This window comes from Hermetia illucens, chromosome 4 (genome assembly GCF_905115235.1).
Source record: "Hermetia illucens chromosome 4, iHerIll2.2.curated.20191125, whole genome shotgun sequence".
NCBI classification, from domain to species: Eukaryota; Metazoa; Arthropoda; class Insecta; order Diptera; family Stratiomyidae; genus Hermetia; species Hermetia illucens.
Window position 1 is genome coordinate 86,751,418 of NC_051852.1, and position 20,946 is coordinate 86,772,363.

Sequence of the window (20,946 nt, forward strand, 5' to 3'; positions counted from 1 at the left end):
CCTTCTTTAGTGTCTATAGTATCGGGTGATGCATCCGTCACCTGATACAGGGCAATTTCGGTTGACCGTACTGCCCAGGAAGCATATTGACATGGTATCCCAGATCCAGCAATAGAACAGTACAATTCTTATTTGACATTTCCAATAAATAGTGTATCAGACAGATTATTGGATTTACCTCAAAGCTTCAGTTAGCATTGTCGACACCCTTAAACTGTCTCCATTGTTATCAGAAACCCAGAATATCATATTGTGCATGGAATCAATAGGCAAACAGGTAGTCGGATAGTAATGCTATTATGTTAGGTTATTGTCGTTTAGGTTTCTAAAAAAATACTATACTTTATAAAAGTTTGAATATCCATAAAAAGAATTTGAAAAAAGCAGACATTTCCCATTTTTTTTTTTTTTTGTAATTCCTGGATGGAAATACTTTCCTGTCGGCTTTTATGCAGGCTGCATGTGTTAGAGGCTTTATTTGAAAGGATGAGATGTGATTAGACATGCAGAGACCTTTAAAAAGAAGAATGTGGAAACAGGATTGAAGGGGAGGATTAATAAAACCTTGTGGTCATAAATTTCATAATATATTATTTAATCCAAAACTCATAAACCTCAATGGCACTGTGAAGTTCTCCCATGTTGTCTTATTTTTCACAAATATAGCTTCTCTTCTTATTACAAAACAATGTATGTCGCCTTACTAGTTCGTGCCAATTGATACATAACAAAATACGTTAATTTTGTGCCCGAGTACAAAATACTCGTGTGTTGTTCTGGAATGCAAGTTTGTGCATACATATAATATCATATCAGTACATCTCCTTTTCCTGTCCTTAACACTACAATTATTCTTAACATGCTGACTTAACGTCTCTATGAATTTGCTCTTAAAAATTAACAAATTACATTATAGTGGTCAATAGAGTCTGCCCGTTTATTTTAAAACCCATCACAACGACGCAAACGAAAGCAACGAGCGCGTCCTTCTGTTCCTGTCCGGGATGAGATTTATGCGTACATGCATGTCAACTTAGTAACCGGAAATGCATTTTGAGTGCGTTATTTCTGTGAAACGAGTTACTCGCTGTCGCTCCCATTGTTTCGTCGTTGTACCTCAGGACTATCAACCTCCCCCAAATATAACATTGCGTTCCCGACTCTCCTCTATACAGTAACAACATTCGATGATTGTAATATCGGTAGTGGTAGTGATGAAGGCTTTACGGGGCTGTACATGTGCACATTTCAGCGTCTACGGGTGCACATCCTACACATAATGGCCAAAAATATGACCACGGCCAGCGTTAAACCGGCAACAATTAACAATAGTTCAACGAAATGTGTTTTCTCGTCCGAAGGTTTCATGCAAATTTCCGGCGATTCGTCCGTTAAAATGGTTAACGTGTCCTTCAATCCGACATCAAGTCCGAGCCGAAGCAGGTTTTCCTCGACGTACTGCAATAGTTGGTCCTGAGTAGAAGTGTGGGTGACGTTCGGGCAATTCATTACCCCATTACACACCAGGTGCTTGGGTATGCAAATTGATGTGTCGCCCGGACATTTGAAGTCGCAGCCTCCATCCTGCAACATTGATGATGCTAGCGTTCCGTCTGGATTACGTGGAAGATGAAAGAGTTCTGTCCAAACCAGGCGGAAGGCATTTCTGCCCGCCAGACCATCGCCTGTATATTGAATGAGGACAGGGAGCGGTTCGTGGTCATTTCCGGAAGCTCCTAATTCTCGCGCTGATAAAATAGGAAGGTCTCGCGCTGACGATACGTTCTCCGGGCAAACAATGAAGCGAGGCTCCAGTCTACCGGCCAAATAAACTTCAATTTTCCCGCTGTGGCACGTTCTATCGCTAAACCGTGCCTTTTCCAAGTGCAACCATAAATCTCGCTGACCTGCCACCTTCAACTCCCATATGCACTTCTCACGCTTGTGTTCGCCGTTATTCTGATTTATCATGCCCAGCGCTTTCCTGTACGGAAATATTAGCTCACCCTCGGGGGATGGCCCAAACGAAATAGGACCACACAGTGGCCCATGGGCAAACTCGTAATTGGCCTCGAACAATGGATTCGGATTCTTGAAGTAGCTCGTGATAGCATGTTGTCCCTGAACAATCATCTCCAAGTTCATTTGGTCACTGGACGATATAACTCGCACAGCGCGTGGAATGTTGTCGCAGAAACAGGCCAAATTGTGCGGCATCCGATCCTTCTCTTCCCAAATTACCAATTTATCCACGCGCTCTTCGTGACATCGGGTGCAAACATTCACATTGTAGGGTACCTCTTTGAACGAAACCGACGTCACCTGGGCAAAGAAGGAGAGATTAATGCTTTTTTAACAAGGTATGTTATGTAGGTTTAAATTTTTTATTAGGGTAGAAAACGTTTGTAGGTGGTATGACAGTGAAGTCGTAGGAGAAGTTCAAGGTGAAATAATTGTATAGAGGCAGTTGAAGCGATATCTCGCAGCCACTTTAATAATATGTCAAATCATAGTTATGTTATCTAAACTTACTTGCGAAAGAGAGTGGTTACGTCAAGGAAATGATAATTACCTCCACAACAGCTCTGGCGTGTAAGCGACTATCTGTTACAAATTTGTACTGACAACGAACGTCCGTCGTGCCCGTCCTCTTGAAAATAAGAGTATTCAACGGCGAACGTATCTTTCCGCCTGGATGCTTCCATGCATAGAATATCTCGTCACACAGCGTGTTGGGAACAGCGTCGCCGAATTTTGTGTTATTGAAGAAGTCGTAGTGCGCCCAGTAATATAATGAGCTTCCACTATACGATCCTGTCTTGCTTTCGAATCGAACATATAGTGATGGACTCGTACTGACAAAGTCCACCTTTTCCATAGGCCTCGAGAATGTATCACAGAATGTTTTAATAATTCTGGCAGGATCTGGTTTCGATGAATCGTATATGGTCAGGGACTCACCACAGTCGCCATCGTATTTCAGCACTGCCGCTTCTATGCGATTTATACGGAAACTGAAATGATGGAGAGAGAAATAATTCAAACATTGGCTATGGAAATTGGGAATGTAATTTCATTTGGAAATTGAAAACGTAATGGTTTAAAAATTGCTCGTTGAACTGAATGATGTGGAAGCACAAAGTAGAAACCATTACTTTGCTTTCTGGCTATTCAATTCGAATATTCTCTTTGAAACAACCGATATTTGTGATACGTTGCACAATACGAAAATTAACAGAATTCTATGTTAAAGCTACTGGCCGTCTAAATAGCACTCATTGTATTCATCCATTAGGATTGCGCGTTGAGTTTTAAGGAGGAATGCCGACTCCTTTGTGTGAATACACACCTATAGCATTCTCGAACAGAGTTTTAGAGGAAGGTCAGTTCTGCAATTATGTTGCTTATGTGGTCCAGAGTTCCGCGAGCGAATCGAGGCCAACATAGAAACGTAAAGTCGTAGGGCCAACACAAGTTGGCATCACTTGGCCGACACATAATGTTTCCATATTTCCGATAAGATATAACATACGTTCAAACAGGTTTGTCACCTGAATCTAGCTAATCTGCCGCGGCAGCTTGGAAATTTGCTCCATAAATCTATCATGAATTTGAAAATTAATATTACATCTGAACTTTTGAGCTTCTGAAACAACACTTTCGATTAATAAATATGGACATGACAATTTAAAAGATCAACCGAACACAAATCTTACCTAATCTAAGGTTAAAACTCTGGAACTTAACCTAATGAAATTTCATTAGGTTGTAGATAAATGAGATAAAAGGAAAGTTAACAAAAACCTCCAATCGTTATTGTCGGAAATTCTTAAATAGGGAGAGGATAAAGATAAGAGTGGGAAAGAGACTAAGAAAAAAAGGTGAAAGGTATAGGCTATTTTGTTTGGGTGGATGAAACTATTGGTCGTGGGACTGACACCTGTGCAGAGGACTACACTACTTCCCTTTGGAAAAGAAGGTTATCACTTTTGTAGGAAAGGAGGGATTGTGGGAATTGATTCGAGGGGAAGGTTTTCTTCGCTAATGGAAACCCTCGATATTCAGCAACTAAGTGGTTAGAGTGTAACTTTTGACGGTGCTAATCACTTTCAGGCACTTACTGAAAGTAAAAAAGTCTCTGAAGTGATCTGTTCCCTAAAAGTTATCTAATTGCTAGTATTCACCTGCTAGAAAGTTAATTTACTCACAACACTCACTTTGTGAACACCATAATGAGAGCAGGATCGATGTTGCATTTAAATAAACAAATCAAATACATAAACACGGCGGCATTCATAAAATGTCTGCTATCAACCATCAAGGAAGTGAAAATGAGACAGTTCTTGAAGGACATATACATGGGTGACGAGAAATCCGCCCAGTTCGTCCGCCGTCTGCAATGTCTCAACTCTACTACAGTTCCAGAGCCACTGATGAAAAATCTATGGCTAAGACGCCATCTACTGTTCAACCGATTATGGGAACGACGCATAATCAGCCACTACAAACTGCAGCCGAGATAGCTGATAAGGTCTATGCCACATTTCCGGCAAGTATCACGGAAGCAACATCAGATATAACAACATTCTCGCCTTCAGCAGCGCGAAACTAGTTTGACGCAGCTAGTCCAGCAGTTATTAAGTCAACTTGCAGATCTAGTCCCAACCCGATAATTCTTCTGGGCGTAATCGTCGATGCTCATTCTCGATCGCATTCATAGTCCAGATCTGAAAATCTTCGTCCCCAAGGTATATGCTAGTATCACTGGAGATTTAATGCCGAAGCCAATAAATGCGTGTAACTGGATTTTGGAAAACGCCATCGGGTGCCGTTGAAAGTGGAAAATTGCCCCGTTTTAACGTCTTCATGCCGCCTGTTTTTGTTCGACAAATAAACAACATACGCGCTTATCCGCGCTCAAAATTCCAAGGACCATATAAAACGGCACGGTCCGAGCTTTCGGCTACTACAATTGCCACATACTGAATCGATATCTCCACACACAACCTCGGCCTTCGATTGGATTTTCCATGGAGATTTTTACAGCGGATGTGTCTAAACCCTTACTTGGAGCAGATTTCTTAGTACATTTAACAACTCACCTTACCTACCAAGAAAAGATGGCAGAATTTATAACCCTGATCATTAGAACAATTACTAGAGGAACCCCTAACCATGATATCTTTCATGAGTTTTAGGAAGTAATTCGGGCGGGCATGGCACCGTATTAAGCATCATATGGTCACAACGCCAGGAGCACCAGGCGCTTCAAAACACAGACGATTAGCTCAGAACAAGCTGAATATGTATGTTAAAAAGGGATTCAATGCCATAATCTAGCTAAGAATGGCGCGTCATTGAAATTTCCGTGAACTGCACCCTTGCATATGGTGCCTAAAAAGAATAACGAGTGGAAACCATACAGAGATTATCGCGCACTCAACGCCCGTATGTGCTGACAAATACCCAGTTCGTTGCATTCAAGATTTCGCCCAAACGGTCAATATTTTCAACAATAGACCTGATAAGAGCAGATCCCGGTAGGTTAAGAATACCTACCGAAGACTGCCATCACAACAACGTTCGGCCTTAACAAGTTTCCGTTTATGACGTTCGGCCTACGGAATGCAGCGCAAACTTTCCAACGATTCTTCGACGAAGTTTAGAGAGGTTTGGACTTCTGCTATGCCTACATTGATGACATATTAGTCGTTTCCTCTTCACGTGAAGAGCACGTCAGCCAGTTATGAACTTTCTTGAAACAATATTTAGTAGCCGTGAATTCAACTAAATGCATTTTTGATCAGCACGAGGTCAGCTTCTTAGGACATCTCGCCTCAAAGAGGGGAACACATCCCTTGCTAATCAAAGTCAAAGCGGTTGAGTCATACCCGCAATCAACCAACTTGAAGCATCTCAGAGCATTCCTGGGTATGTTACATGTTTACATAAGGTTCATTCCCAGAGCAGTGTCAGTACAAATACCACTCAGCGATCAAAAGTAACTCATCATGCGACTACACTAGTCGGCACCTTTGCAGCATTATCATCTAGATTCTCGCCCGTTCATCCCGATTTTATCGTCTTATCTTATTGTGAGGGGCAACGCTACTTCCTGACCATGGGAGACCGTTTCTCACATTGGCCGGAAATACCAATCAAAAGACAATCACAGTAGCCAGAGCTGTATTTGACACATATATCTCCAAGTTCGGCATACCACTTCGGATTATCACAGATCAAGGAAGACAGGAGGACGAGGTTGTTTCAAAAACTCAGCAACCTGACCGGCGAAACCCACATAAGAACCATAGCGTACCATCCGGCAGCTAATGACATTCATAGACCTGGCGACAGCAAGCCACGTCTTCATCCTTAACAATAGTTCAGAGAAAATATTCCAACATCCATACCAAGGACATTTCGGGTGTCGGTAGAACGGAAAGGTTCTTTAAAGTTGAAGTTACCAGATAGTAGCCATCGATCGACTCAAACCTGCTCACGGGATGCCGACAATATCGACGGGAGCGTGTTGGTATGAATTTATTATATCTGGTTACTTCAGTGTATTTACGAATCGCACTTTCAATGGTTTCGCTGGAAACTTTCTGGTTTAGAGGGAATTATAGCTGGGGAGAGCCTGGCTTTGAGGAATTGGTTTATGAGCCGCCAGTTGCGTTCCTAAAGTCCGAAATGGCCCGATCGGGGAGTTAGATATCGATGATGATGTCACCGTAGTCACCTATGCCAGGTACTGTTTCAAGAAAAAGGGCGGTGTTTGGATTATGTTCCTTATATTATATTAAATTAGGAGATATTATGAGCAGCTTGGTATGTAGTCAACGTGCGTTATTATTGATATAGGAGTGCAACTGTTGTTTCAGTTGGCCCCCAAAGATCACAGACCACGACTTGCAAGTTGGACGGAGTTGCGATGGTAATATCCAGATGTTTAAAGGCATTAGCGGGAAAAAAAAGCTGTGTTGCAAGGAATTTGTCGAAAACCAGCATGCGGTGCCTCCGAAGAGGTGTGAGCGGTGTGAAATTTTGAAGAGTGGGTTTGTATTTATAGTGCAAGCTGGTTTTACACACGAGTACTCTTTGTGAGTTGTATTTGCTTAATAACAATTGCAGCTCGTGTCTTCGAGCTCGACCGACTGCAAATTTGATGTTCAACTCAATGATCTTAATATCCATGGTTTGATGCCATAAGATTGATCATCGTGTTGAGCACCATCATGAACTATCAGAGGTAGACCAACAGATAGTAAACCAAGTTTGATAAGTTTGCATTTTCACACAATCATCCTGGTGGTTTAATCGTAGTATTTACGCACTATCTTTATAAGAGTTGAAATCTGTCCAATGCCGCCATTACCTAGGTTAAGCCGTAGTGATATTAAAACTATATTAATTATTGTTCCGCCCGTTATCCTAAAAGCTCGTAGTGCGCTACTACCATTTGGACATTACTTTCCTACTAACCTATCAAAGAATCTAGAGCAGACCCACCAGTAAGTTAATTTTAAAGTTCGCCCATCGAGCCTTTACTAGCAATTTGTAATTGGGACATCGAGCCATTAATACCCACTCCGAGACAATGTTGAATGAACAAACAGAGATCATGAGAGAGATAGAAAGTCTCGAAAGGAATTATCGGAAAGAGGGGACAGGACGTAAAATTATATAATACTTCAAAAGAGCGCTTTTAGTAACCCGGATGTACTACGCTGTCCATCTGAAACGGACCTACCTCTAAATACATGCATAATGAATCGAAAACTAAAATCTTTCTTCAGTTCTTGTTTATGAGGAATCATCGAAACAGATCATGCAAAACTCCCTGCTACTGGAATGGCTGATATAATGGGCGGCACTGGGTGCAGTTTGCCGTTTTACATACCGTAGGAGCTGCGAAACTGCCACATATTCAGGTTCTGGTATTTCTAAAACTGAGCGAGGAATGGATCCGATTCATGGAAATAGTTAGAGCTGTCACCACACGGCGGAGAGCATTCAAAAAGTACTTACTTATTTGGATACTTGGAAGGCGTCTCGAAAGAAGCAGCGCCTCGTCTGCAATTGATCAGTAGAACTATCAAGCTTCATTCACGATATTGGAGGAACGATTTTCAAACACCCGGCAAGCTGTGACGTAATAATTCACAAGAAAAAAACTAGCCGACATGTCCTCGGTCTGTACAAGGTTGGCTGACCTTCGCAAATTTGAACTAGCAATGAAGGATTGATCTTCAAGTTTTTGCAGGTACCATTTTCTCGTAAACAAAAACAAACACTAGGTTGTCCGTCAGGTCACAAAGAAGAACCATTTTCAATGCGTAAAACCGAAGAAAGAGCTCGGAATTTTTTATCAAACGCCGACTCTGGGAAATGTACAACTAAAACCCGCTGTTTGGAATGCAAAAAGTTTCACCTATTTTCTGCACTACAGAAGTGATTTAAACACCAATACCAATGGCAACAGCATTAGTGAAGGCTATCGGTCAAGGTGGTAAGGGTCCGAGGGTCACATGTCTCGTCTATCTCCTCAAAAGCATCCAATAAGTTGGCTGGATAAAATCAAAGCACTAGCAACTATATCACAAATTGGTAGTGTCCATGCAGCTACTGTTCGAAAGGCAGTCACCGTAGTTGTCGTTGCTAACTTCCAATCGATAATATGCTTAAATGCGAAGGGCTATGTCATGGAGCCACTGGCAACTGTTTTACTCAATACGAAATATTGAATCGATATCATTGGACACCGTATCAGAAAGGGGACCCCTTTCTTAGCCCAGGAAACAAGGCTAAGGTGACAGATCGAGGTCCATAGCGCTCTCCAGCGATTCTTCGATACAGATAAATGAGCATGATATAATATACCAGTGTTCGGTGATCCACGGAGCAAAGGCAACTCTAACCCTCATGGACGGGAAAAAGAAAGCCCAACTGTGAAATTATTACTTCAAACAATTGGAAAAGCGCCTGCAGAAGGATCTTGATTTAGGGATGATACGTCCTCCAAGTTATGCAAAAATACTTTGCATAGGTACATATAAACCAAGCAGTTTGTTTCAATGGGGAGAATAGAGACATTTTTCGTGTTTTAGTTCGTTCCTTCCGTTTCCTTCTCCTCTTGGTGTTATGCGTGGAGTTTCTACATCTTTCCTTCTACGAAATATTCGTAGTACGCTAGACGCTAGAAGCTGCAGTTGATCTATCTGTCTGCCTGTCACACACACCTTTCTCAGAAACAAAAAAGCTAAATAAAATATTATCATACATAGGGTTCGTAACCAAAGCGTAACCGATTAGGTATCGTATCAGCTTCAACACTCCGTAGGAAAATTTAGTTTTGTATAGAAGACATCCAAAAGGGGTAAACTGATGACGTATATGTAATGTAGATTAATTTGAAGTTTGCTATCTGGCGTTATACTGAGATCGTTGCAAGAGGGTGCCAACGTCGAATTTGCTCATATTACGTGCAAACTTATTAAAACAGTTCATGAGATTTAATTGAAGCCTATTTATTTTTACAGACATATCAAAAACAGAGAAAAGGTTTAAGCATATATAAATGTACAAATCCTGCAGGGTCCTGCAGAGGGAAAAGAAGGTTGTCGAATTGCTGCCATCTAAAGACAGCTTACCTACCTTCTTACATAGAGACTTAAAGCAGGAGAGGGCAGACAAGGGTGAACTGAATGATTGAAGTTTAGAAACAAGTAAGAAGTAACTAACGGAATCAAATACTTCCGAAATATCAAAGTAAACATCTTTTCTTGCGTTGATGCATCGATATAATCATGTTTGCCCTTCTCAGATGACAGTTTTCTAAATCAAATTAATGATTTTTCATGGGAAATTCTTTCCAAATTAAATTCACGACTTCCCGAATCAAATTAACAGGATCAAACTATTACGCAATCTAAAAAAAACTATGTAGAAAAGGTGACTACATTTTGATTTAAAAAATTTAATTTCAAGCGCGTGAATATGATTAAAAAAATCATTTATTTCATCTAGAGTACCGTTAATTTGAGGTGGAGATACTATAGACGCCTTGAGTCTCCACATTCGGAATATGCTTACTATATACAGCATTATTGGCCCACGTTTATATTATAATTACTTGAAGGACATGAAAGTGGTATTTATTCTGAAGCCAGGCATGGTTGCAAAAAGTTTCCGGCCGGTCAGCCTATCTTCTTTTCTAGTAAAACGATTGGAAACATGATAGCTTCCACTGCAATACCCTAGCACTCTAGACACTGACCCATCTAGCTCTCCTGACTTTTGCGGAAAAAATTGAGAAGGTGATGTCCCTAATAATCATCGGGGTGAAAATTTAATTGATATAAATAATTAAGAATTTAGAAAAGTATTTCGGTTCCAAGCTCACGTAAAGCATTATATCTAGGACCAACATCAGAAATTGTGTAGATCGTTTTGATGTTGTAGGACTGTGCTAGGTTAAACTTGGAAGCTTTCATTACCACAAGTTCACGGTGCGCATACGTAATAAAACCCTTTTGATGAGCTGCTGCTACAAATCAAAAGGTTTAATTACTTCAGTATTACTGGTATGATGAGAACTATGCCAACCAAGAGATTCGTAGCTAAAAAAAGTAGTTAACGGCAAATATGCGTTTAATACTATTGACGCGTGGAAAGATGACCGATCTTTTGGTTACGGGTCGATCTGCAAATCCATGTGCAAACGTGAGGTGTCTCTGATACCCGCTGATTGCATGATTTTCAGTTTTATCTTTGAGAAGACATAATCTATCGTAATCACAAAAAGAAAAGTTTTATCAATAAATGGCTAAAAGTCTTCTGGAATTGAAGATTTAACAATCTTCATCGACGGATTAGTGATGGGAAACAAAGTACGTCCGGAGGAGTTCTTGGAAACCCCGGGTATGAAGCTGGTCCATTCTCTCAGAAAAACGTTGACCATATGCAAAGCTGAAATATATGCCACTTTATCAGCACTAAAAAAAATTTCTGCGACAAAAAAGCGGGCTCACACGGTTCTTATCTGTTCTGACGTTCAATGTTGATATATAATTTTTGAGGTTTCGTATAAAACAAAACCTTATTCCAATCGGAAATTCCAGCGTTATAAACTGGACATTCTGGGCCTAAGCGAAGAAAGATGGTGGGACTCTGGAGAGTACTCCTCTCCCTCTTGCGGCAATGTGCTTTTTTACTGTGGAAAGCGAAGTGGTACCAGACGTGACTCCGGTGTCGGGTAGCTTCTGACGGCTACCACAAGGCGCGCTCTCTTGACCTGGACGCCGGGTTCTGATAGACTTCCAACTGCAAAATTCGGGTCCAGTTTAAAGAGCATGGCAGTTATACACTGTTATGCACAAAAGAAGACTTCCCACGTAATGGAGAAGGATACCTTTTAATAAGGGGGGGGAGGGTTACTAAAGGTGACATTGTGATCGTGATGGGTTATCTGAATGCCAAGGTGGACTCTGACAACACCTCGCTCGGGCGTATGATCGAAAACACGGTCTCGGTTACCGTAACGATAATGGCGGGAGTTTGAGGATTTCAGCAGCTTCTACAGCCTCATAATTGTTGGAGAGAGAAGTGCTAACAACAACCTCAAAAGGGGTCGCCATCTGATGGTTTCCTACGTTTGCTTACGTGTTGCATCCATCACTTCTCACGGTGCTGGGGAGCCACGGCCCCCTAAGTTCAACATCGACCGTATGTATGATCCAAATGCCGCTCGACATTAGGAGAGCTATCTTGTTGATCGGACAGCAGATATACTGAGTAACCCGCCTGAGAAAATCGATGACCATCGGGCTGCCATCAAAAATACCTTTTTCTCGGGTGTTAAAAAAGTGATTGTCCTCGTCCCGAAGGGGCGTCGCAAAATCTGGCTTAGTGTGGAATCGTGGAAGCGCATCGATGAACAGGAGGGGTTGAAAGCTCTATTGACCGATGCAAGTGATGGCGGACTTGAACTCTGCCATGCTATTTATTAACATAGCATGCTGATCCCAAGCCCAGGTAAAGGAGGAGGGTTGGAAACAATGTACTTAAGGTGTTGGCATTGTCATTATATCAGCTGATCGCACTATTCACATCTTCACTGCATGCGCACCACAGATAGGTCGACCTGATGTCGAGGAAGATGTCTTTTGGCAACTTCTCGATGCAAAAACCTGCAACGTTCATACTGATGACCACGTCATCATTGCCAGCAACCTTAATGGTCATGTGGCTGAAAAGGCAGGCGGTAACAGGTGCCATGACGGAAACAGGTTTGGAGCACGCAATGAGAGTGGCGAGCGTATAATGGATTTTGCGCAAACCCATGACTTTGTACTTATGAATACATGGTTCATCAAATGGTTGTCTCATATTCCTACATTGTATAGTGGGAACGGTAAAATGCAAATCGAGTGTATTCTCATTAGACACCGACACCGACGATTGCAAAGCTGTTCTCTATGAGACCGTTGCACCTCAACATCGGCCATTAATTGCCGTCCTGAATCAAGCCAATCAAGCCGCTGATAAAACAGCGTGGCGCCACGCATTAAATGGTGGCGATTTCGTGAAAAGAAAGCAGAAATGATTTAACTTACGCGATTACCAACCGTTACGAATGTGGAAGAATCGTGGAACCAAATTAAAGACACGATCCACAAAGCGAGCCCTGAACACTCCGGTCACCAAGGCAGGTAAGCGGAATATCAACCGAGATACTTAACTAGTGTCCGGATAGCTCAGTGGTTAGAGCATTAGGCTGTCATACGGAAGGTCGCGGTTCAAATCTCACTGGTGGCAGTGGAATTTGCATCGTGACTTGACGTCGGATACCAGTCGACTCAGCTGTGAATGAGTACCTGAGTCAAATCAGGGTAATAATCTCGGGCGAGCGCAATGCTGACCACATTGCCTCCTAGTGTACCGTTACGGTCTTGAATGAAGTGCTCTAACACACTTCAAGGCCCTGATCCAATATGGATTGTTGCGCCAACGATTATTATTATTATACTTAACTTTGGAATGACGACACGCACAACACTTGGTGCTACGATCCGAAAAGTAAATTTCGAAGTGTAGCGGGTGTATCAAAACCGCTTCGCGTCTCTGTTGGTGTTCATCAAGGAAGCGCCCTCTCACCACTCCTCTTTGTTCTTATTGTAGACACTGTCATACGGAACATCCAACGTCCAGCGTTCTATACACCGCTTTCTGCAGATGATGTTTTCCTAGCGTCTAATAACAAAAATTTCTCCAGTAACTTGTTCAAAAATAGAATGATTGCCTCATGCAATACGGGCTCAAATTGAATCTGAATAAAACTGAATTTTTGACGATCGATCCCGATGCAACAGGCACTACCACTGTCAGTGCCAATGACCTGCCAGAACTGACCGATTTATATATCTCGGGTCAATGCTATCAGCCAATGGAGAACTGCGTTATGAAATTACTTCACGCATTAACGCAATCTGTGACGCTCCACAAATGGTGTTCTTTGTGATCGACGTATCAACGTACGTCATAAATCTTGAATCTTGATCACATTCTAAATGAGGATATCCGGGATCGATATGGGGTTGGACCGATCGTGGGAAAACTGCGAGAGTGGGGTCTTCCATTGTATAGCCACGTAATTCGCGACAGCGAGAATTCACTTTCCAAGAATGGTCTAAGTAAGCGACCAAAAGATCGACCAAAATAATGGTGGGGATTTAAAAGGCTCGCGATTGCATCCAGATCGGACATTTGATAGAACCAAATGGCGAAAACGATCACGACGAGCCGACCCCGCTCGTGAACGTTACAAAGGTTAAAGCAAAAGAAGAAAAGTGATGGAGGACATGACGCGCACGAACTCCGATACTGAGCGAAATCCCGAGGCGTTCAGCGTAATATACGTCCGTCAGATTTGCATCTTGTCATTGATATTATTTCTTCTTTTTATCGATGACGTTCTCCATGGTGCCTTGTCCGGACGACTTGGAGGAATTCAATGGCCTATGGCAACTTTTCACAAACACCTCGGCTACGCTGATGACATCTATTTGCTCAATCAATGGATTTGGAAAGAAAGGCAAGCAGAGTTGGTCTGAAGATAAACACCCACAAAGTCAATCCTATCTGCATTAATGGGTAGAGCATCCAAGGCGTCGATCAATTTATATATGTCTACGGTGCCATTGAACTGGATATTGCCCATTTTGTGCTAGTAGTATTTCTTTGTTGCTATTCGGGAATAGCACATGGAAAGTGAACTCGACTGTTACTCAAAAACACCAAGCCTTCATGAACACATCGGAGTATGCTGGCCTGATACTATCTTAAACCAAAAACTCGTTCGGTAAGGGGGTCGCCAAAGGGTGCTGGGCACAGAACAGTGGGGAAGGAGTGCGAGCGTCTCAAGAAGTGGTGGGGATTTGACTTCCATTACAGGTAACCGCGAACAATGGCACGTAGGTGTGGTTGATGCGTTATACCGCACCAAGGGTTCAACATATAAACGGTGGTAGTATCGCTCATAAATTTCGTCGTTATATAGTTTATGGAATCCAAGTCCAAGGCCATTCTCATGTAGCCTAAGTCTCCAATGAATACGTGACAACTGGCACTATCATTGTCTTATACAGTAAGCGCTTTGACACTGTTTTGAGACGTTCCGGAACAGTTTCTGTAAGCTGAACTAGACTTTGTTTGTTGCCAACAACCGTGCGCGGATTTCATCGTCGTAACTATTTGCCGTTGTGATTTTCAAACCTAGGTAGGAGAAATTATCAACGGTTATATTTTCTTTTCTTAATTTGCTTCAGTTTACCAGCGCTGTTTATTGTTATTTCATTTTATCATTCAGCAAAGGTGCATTATAATTATCTTTTAAATTATTTTGTTGACGTACATATTTTCTTCCTAAATCTTGAAGAGAAGTAATTTGCTCCCCTGGTTTTAAAACGGATTCATTCCCAATGGAAAAAATATTCATGCTCTGAATGGGGAAGCTTTTTAAGAAACGAAACCTCAGAATTTGATTTGATAGGGGTTTTTATATTTATTTCGTTCATCAAGCGTTCGTATATGTACCATATTGATATTAAGATCACAATAGATGTCTATTAAAGCCCTGGGCTTCCATCATATGCCCATAGTAATTGATAGGCGGAGCTCATGAATAGCGATTGCATGGCTATGAAAAGTTTCACTATGGATTTATAATAATGGGAAATGAAGTATTGAACATTCTACGATGTCACCTAAATCAGTCATGAGCAAACAATTAACTATCATCCCATATTTTAATACAATTGCTTTATACGTCCCACGAATTACATGAAATGCCTCGACAGCCTACACAGGCTCATGTGTGCAATTTCAAAAATTAAACTTCCATCGCATCCCTAATATACATGATTCTTTATTGTATTTGTAATTCAACATATGCAATTCACTATGATTGACACTATGTGAGCTTTATTAACATAACCGACAGCAAATGCGCCTGAAGCGTTTAGCCCAGACAATATGAAGAGGGTTTTTTTCGAATTTATATTTTAATGTATCCCATTAAAGTAATCTCCGCATTTAACTTTTATTAAAAATCAAAAAAATAGAAGAAAGACAACAAAATCGTAATATTTCAGAACAGATTTGTCATATAATAAATAGATTTAGCAAAACAAATTTAACTAAAAATGTGTTAGTGAAAAAGCTCGTATTCTGCACCACTATAATTTTCAGAACCGAAGTTCTACTTGTGGGGCGAAAAATTAATCATTTTATTCCTATCAATGTTGACCGTTTACAAATACAAGCACATCCCCGAATAAGAATCTAAAATATCGTTCAGCAGCATTGGATCAATCAATAAAAGTAAAATTGAAATCGAAAACATGTCAGTTAAACTTACCTTGGAAAATAAAGTCTAACAATTTCTCCATCTCGTCCTTTCACGTGATAGCTACAGGATGTATTCGGTGGATACCAGTGCGCTATGCTCAAAAATATCCCTTCCGAAGAGCTCGACTCCCTCAGAGCATCGGAGCTCAAAAGCCAATTGCAAACACCCTGCTTAACACCCGGCGCCTCTACATGACCTGGCCAATTGCCAACATTGAAATGAAATCCTGTATTTAGCAGAGGCCCCGCCGGCGACGACACAAACTCCACATACATATACTGTGAGGTACCTGTAACGAGCAGATAAACAAGCAAACAAACAAAACATTTTAATCAGTTAAGGTAAAGGCAAATGTGTCTAAATTTCAGTCTAATTTGCATTTCAACAAATCCCTTCTAAATTGTAATTTGCAGGAAATTTAACAAAGTTGGGTTTAGTTGCTGCAAATGGGAAGCTTTCTACGTAACTTTGCATCGGGTTTTGGGGTGATAGGGCTAACAGATGAACGCAAACTAAACTTTAGAGTTCGCTGATGTTTATGTATCTTACATGGGTTATGCAAAATATTGGAAGTTTAAAGGGTGCCTATTGCTTTAGTGGGTAGCAACATCTAAAAGTATATACTTATGGTATATACAATCCTCAAACAAGTACTCTGATGAGCCTTCCTGTCAATCACCATCGGAAGAGCAAATATTGGTTCCAAGTTAGAAATACTTTGAAACTTACGGCAGTTGAAGCAAATCGCTGAATATTGAATAATGCAGGCTCGAAGGTAAGTTCGGACTTTTCTTCTGAGATTTTTTTAGGCTTTGTGTGAAACACCACCTTATTATTAAAATCGATGCAATTACTGTCTGTCTGTCTAAACTCCGCCAAGTTATTAACATAATATGCCGGTCCGAAGCCCAGGTAAAGGAAGAGGGTTTGAGGCAACGTATCAAGCGAAAGGATAAATAGAGTATAGTTGGAGTTAATCTACTATGCTAAATCCTACCTGATCTCTCTCGGTGGTAGGTCGCGCTACAGGCCAACCAAGCAAATGCACACAATGTCGTTACAAACATGATGATCGGATTGAGTCACAAGCCTCGGAGAAATGCTAGGGCGTCCACCTCAGTCGACGCGGCTGGACGGGCCCCGGTCCTGTCGAGAAATGGGCAAGGGTTCTTGACGCATGGACGGCGTCAGGACGTAAGCAAGTTAGTCCGCACACAACGAACAAAGCAAATACGTGTCTGTACGCTAAATGTTGGTACCCTAACTGGAAAGACCGAGGAACTCGCAAGAGCCTTTCGGAAAAGGTGCATTGACATCTGCGCTCTGCAAGAAACCCGATGGTCTGGCACCAAAAGCTGCGACATTGACCGCGAACGCGGTAAAAATGGCTATAAACTTCTCTATTTCGGTAACCCACACACTCAATATGGTGTTGGCATTGCCATCTCAGAGGGTTTCCGTGATGCCATTAAAGAAGTCGAACGATTTGATGATCGGCTGATGAAGCTCACCATTATATCAGCTGATCGCACTATTCACTTCTTCACCGCGTATGCACCACAGACAGGCCGACCTGATGCCGAGAAAGATGCCTTCTGGCAACTTGAAAAGACTTGTCACGTGCCTGCTGACGACTAAATTATCATCGCCGGCGATCTTAATGGTCATGTGGGTGAAAAGGCAGACGGTAACAGGTGTCATGGGGGAAAGGGGTTTGGAGCGCGCAATGAGATTGGCGAGCGTATAATTGATTTTGCGAGAATACTTCGAACAGATTTCAACTGAAGAATTTGCTCATCCTCCACTTCCACAATCATTGCCGACATTTGGAGCAGTTCCACATGTCAGCGCAATTGGTGCTCAGAGGTGGCGGTGAGGAAGACGGGGGCGGCAAACCAAAACCAAATGGCCGAAGAGAACTTCCATAGTGGTGGCAGCGAGAGACGCTGTACTCACTTTCGTTTGCCGGCCGAGATGCAGAAGCCGAATGCTCCAAAGGCCTAATTAGGGCGATCAGACCCGAGCCTGCACGGGGACTCATCTGGAGTGGTAATTGGCCACGAAACCTTACCAGCGGTATACTCCTACCATGCGAACCGGGATTGCTCCTGGACTCTCATACTTCGGATGAACTACCGTTGTATGTGAGTACAGCTCGGTTATTTGCGGTAGGCCCCCTAGTGGGAGTTTCATGGGGGCTGTGGTTATGCTCAAGTGAGAAGAGACCTTCGGACCTCGGCGTGGTGTTGCGTTTCAACACGGGTGCCGTACTCCTTAGTTCGGTAGAGATTTAGGTATGTCTTCCATCCACCAGTATGAATGCTAAGCCATGCACTTGGTATAGACTGGTACCGTTGTTGCTTGTCTCAACGGGGCTCTGATTGTGGTCACAAAATCAATCCGTGTCTTAAGGGGACCGTGGGATTAAGTCGTCCAGACAGGTGCTAACGTAAAACCATGAAATCGGGGAAGCCACCGAGCCTGACGACATTGCATCTTGCACTGTGGCTCAGTGAATTCTTTAATCGAATCATTCAGGAAGGAAGAACACCATCTGGCTGGCAAGAAAGTACAACTGTTCCAATATGGAAAAAGAAAGGTTGGCCAGTAGAATGTTCAAATTACCGTCCGATTCGGTTACTTTCTCACACCATGAAGATATTTGAACGCATTCTTGACAACTGTATTCGCAAAATCGGTGAAATAACCATGAATCAAGCCGGACTTGTCAAAAACTGCGAAACTACTGACGCAATACACACTGCGCGGTTACTCATGGAGAAACACCGTGAGAAGCATCGTCCTCTTTACAATGCATTTCTGGATCTAGGAAAACGTTTGATCGTGTGCCACACGAACTCATCTGGTATGCTTTACGACAACACTTAGTGCCAGAAGAACTCGTGCCGTGGGTTCAATTACTCTACCACGATCCGAATAGTAAAGTTCGAAGTATGGCGGGTGTATCAAAACCGCTTCGTGTCTCTGTTGGTGTTCATCAAGGAAGCACCCTCTCATCACTCCTCTTTGTTCTTGTTATGGACACCGTCAGACGGGATATCCATCGTCCTTGCGCCCTACACACTGCTTTATGCAGATGATGTTTTCCTAGTATCTAATAGCAAAAATGAGCTTAAGCGACTTGTCCAAAAATGGAATGATCGCCTCGAGCAACACGGTTTCAGATTAAATCTAAACAAAACTGAATTTTTTACGACCGATCCCCATGAAACAGGCACAATCACTGACAGCGGCAGTGATCTGCCCAGAACTGAGCGATTTAGATACCTCAGGTCAACGCTATCAGCCAATGGAGAACTACATTATGAAATTGCTTCACTCATTAATGCAACCTGGATGTAGTGGCTTTCCACAACTGATGTTCTTTGTGATCGACGTATCAACGAACGCTTTAAATCTAGAAATTTCAGCTATGTCGTCCGTCCTGTCTCTCTCTATGGTTCTGAGTGTTGGCTATTTATAAAAAACAATGAACGACGTCTTGCGGTAATGGAGACGAAGATGTTACGTTGAACTAGTGGCGTCACACGTTTTGCTCACATCCGAAATGAAGATATCCGCGATGGTTATGAGGTTGCACCGATCGTGGAAAAGTTGCGAGAGAGGCGTCTTCGATGGTATGGTCATGCAATTCGTGCTAACGAGAATCTACTTGCCAAGATTGATCTGAACATCGAAGTCGATGGTAAACGAGCTAAAGGCAGGCCTAAACAACGGTGGCTTGGTACGATGGATGGGGATTTAAAAGCCTTGAGATTGCACCCAGATCAGGCATTCGATAGAGCCAAATGGCGAAACCGATCACGACGCTTGTAAACGAGCTAAAGGCTGAAGAAAAGGACTGTCTGTCGGTCTGTTTGTCTAGCTATCTGTCTGCCACACCCGACTTACTCCGAAACGACCAATTGACCGATTGTCACGAATTTTGGTATGAATATGTAGTCCGTATGTTCCTTTAGATGGAAAAAATGGCAGAATTGTGTTCAGTTGTGTTAGCTGAAACCAGTCTAGGTGCAAACCTGGCGCTTTTTGAAATGCAAGCCATACCGTTGTCGAGCCTTCAATTAAACAAAAATAGAGCAAACGGTGTAGCGAGTTTCGGTCAGGTGGCTTCTCAGGGTGAAGCTGCGAGGTAGTGTCTGTTGAGACCCCCGCGTATTCCATCCAGAGGGATATAAGTTTACCTACGTTAGTACAAGGGGTAATAAACTTTTGTGCTTATATATGTACACATGGTATGTATGCTTTGATGCATGCAGTAAAGTGGAAATATTCAGATGCGTGTTATCAATTTCGATAGGTATGTTTGTTTAGTATCTGCATAATATTTATGTCTTCAATATGTGCATACATACAGCTACGGTCAAAATAATAGTAGTGCGCACGCTGTGGGAAAAAAATAATGGAAAAGTAGGAATTTTTCTGATCACGTAAGCAATGTTGTTTATTATTTTAGCAAAGTGCGACTGTTAACAATAAAATTATAAAAGGGAACCTCAAAGAATAATTCCTTATAATGTTATTGAAATTGCATTTCGTACGAACTTTTATACATGGGCGGTCAAAAAAATACTTAAAACAATGATTCATTTCAAAGGATTTAGTGGTAAAATAATGTTACTGAACAGCGTATCCTTTCCTATTATTGAAACACACCGCCGATTCATTGAATCAACAAGATCTTCACATCGTTTCTTAGGTATTGATTTCTATTCTACAGTTTCCCAGAGCTGATTGTTATTTGTTGGGTTAAAATGAGCAACTACCTCCTTCAGATCACATCACAAAGTTTCTATTCGATTGAGGCCTGACTTTAACCCTATTTTCCTGAAGCTACTGGCGCGCCAACTTGCTTGTATATTTGGGTCATTGGCCTGTTGGAAGACCCAAAACAGCGGCATTTCTTCGCGGGCGCATGATAGCATGGTTTCTTCCATCAGTCAGTATATACTCCATAAAATGAAAAACATGCCCAAACCATAATACTGAATCTGCCATGTTTAATAGTTTTGGCT

The 20,946-nt window shown here is 42.0% G+C and overlaps 1 protein-coding gene across 1 annotated transcript in view; it reads right to left on the reverse strand.

Moving 5' to 3' along the window:
- Positions 1-574: 574 nt before the first annotated feature.
- LOC119655672 overlaps positions 575-20,946 on the reverse strand; it is a 125,089-nt gene continuing 104,717 nt past the window's right edge. The window contains exons 7-9 of the mRNA XM_038061661.1: positions 15,920-16,199; positions 2,573-3,014; positions 575-2,322 (exon numbers count right to left, since the gene is read on the reverse strand). Coding sequence (XP_037917589.1) covers positions 1,249-2,322; positions 2,573-3,014; positions 15,920-16,199 — 1,796 coding nt within the window. The 3' untranslated portion in view covers positions 575-1,248. The remainder of the gene's footprint in view (positions 2,323-2,572; positions 3,015-15,919; positions 16,200-20,946) is intronic.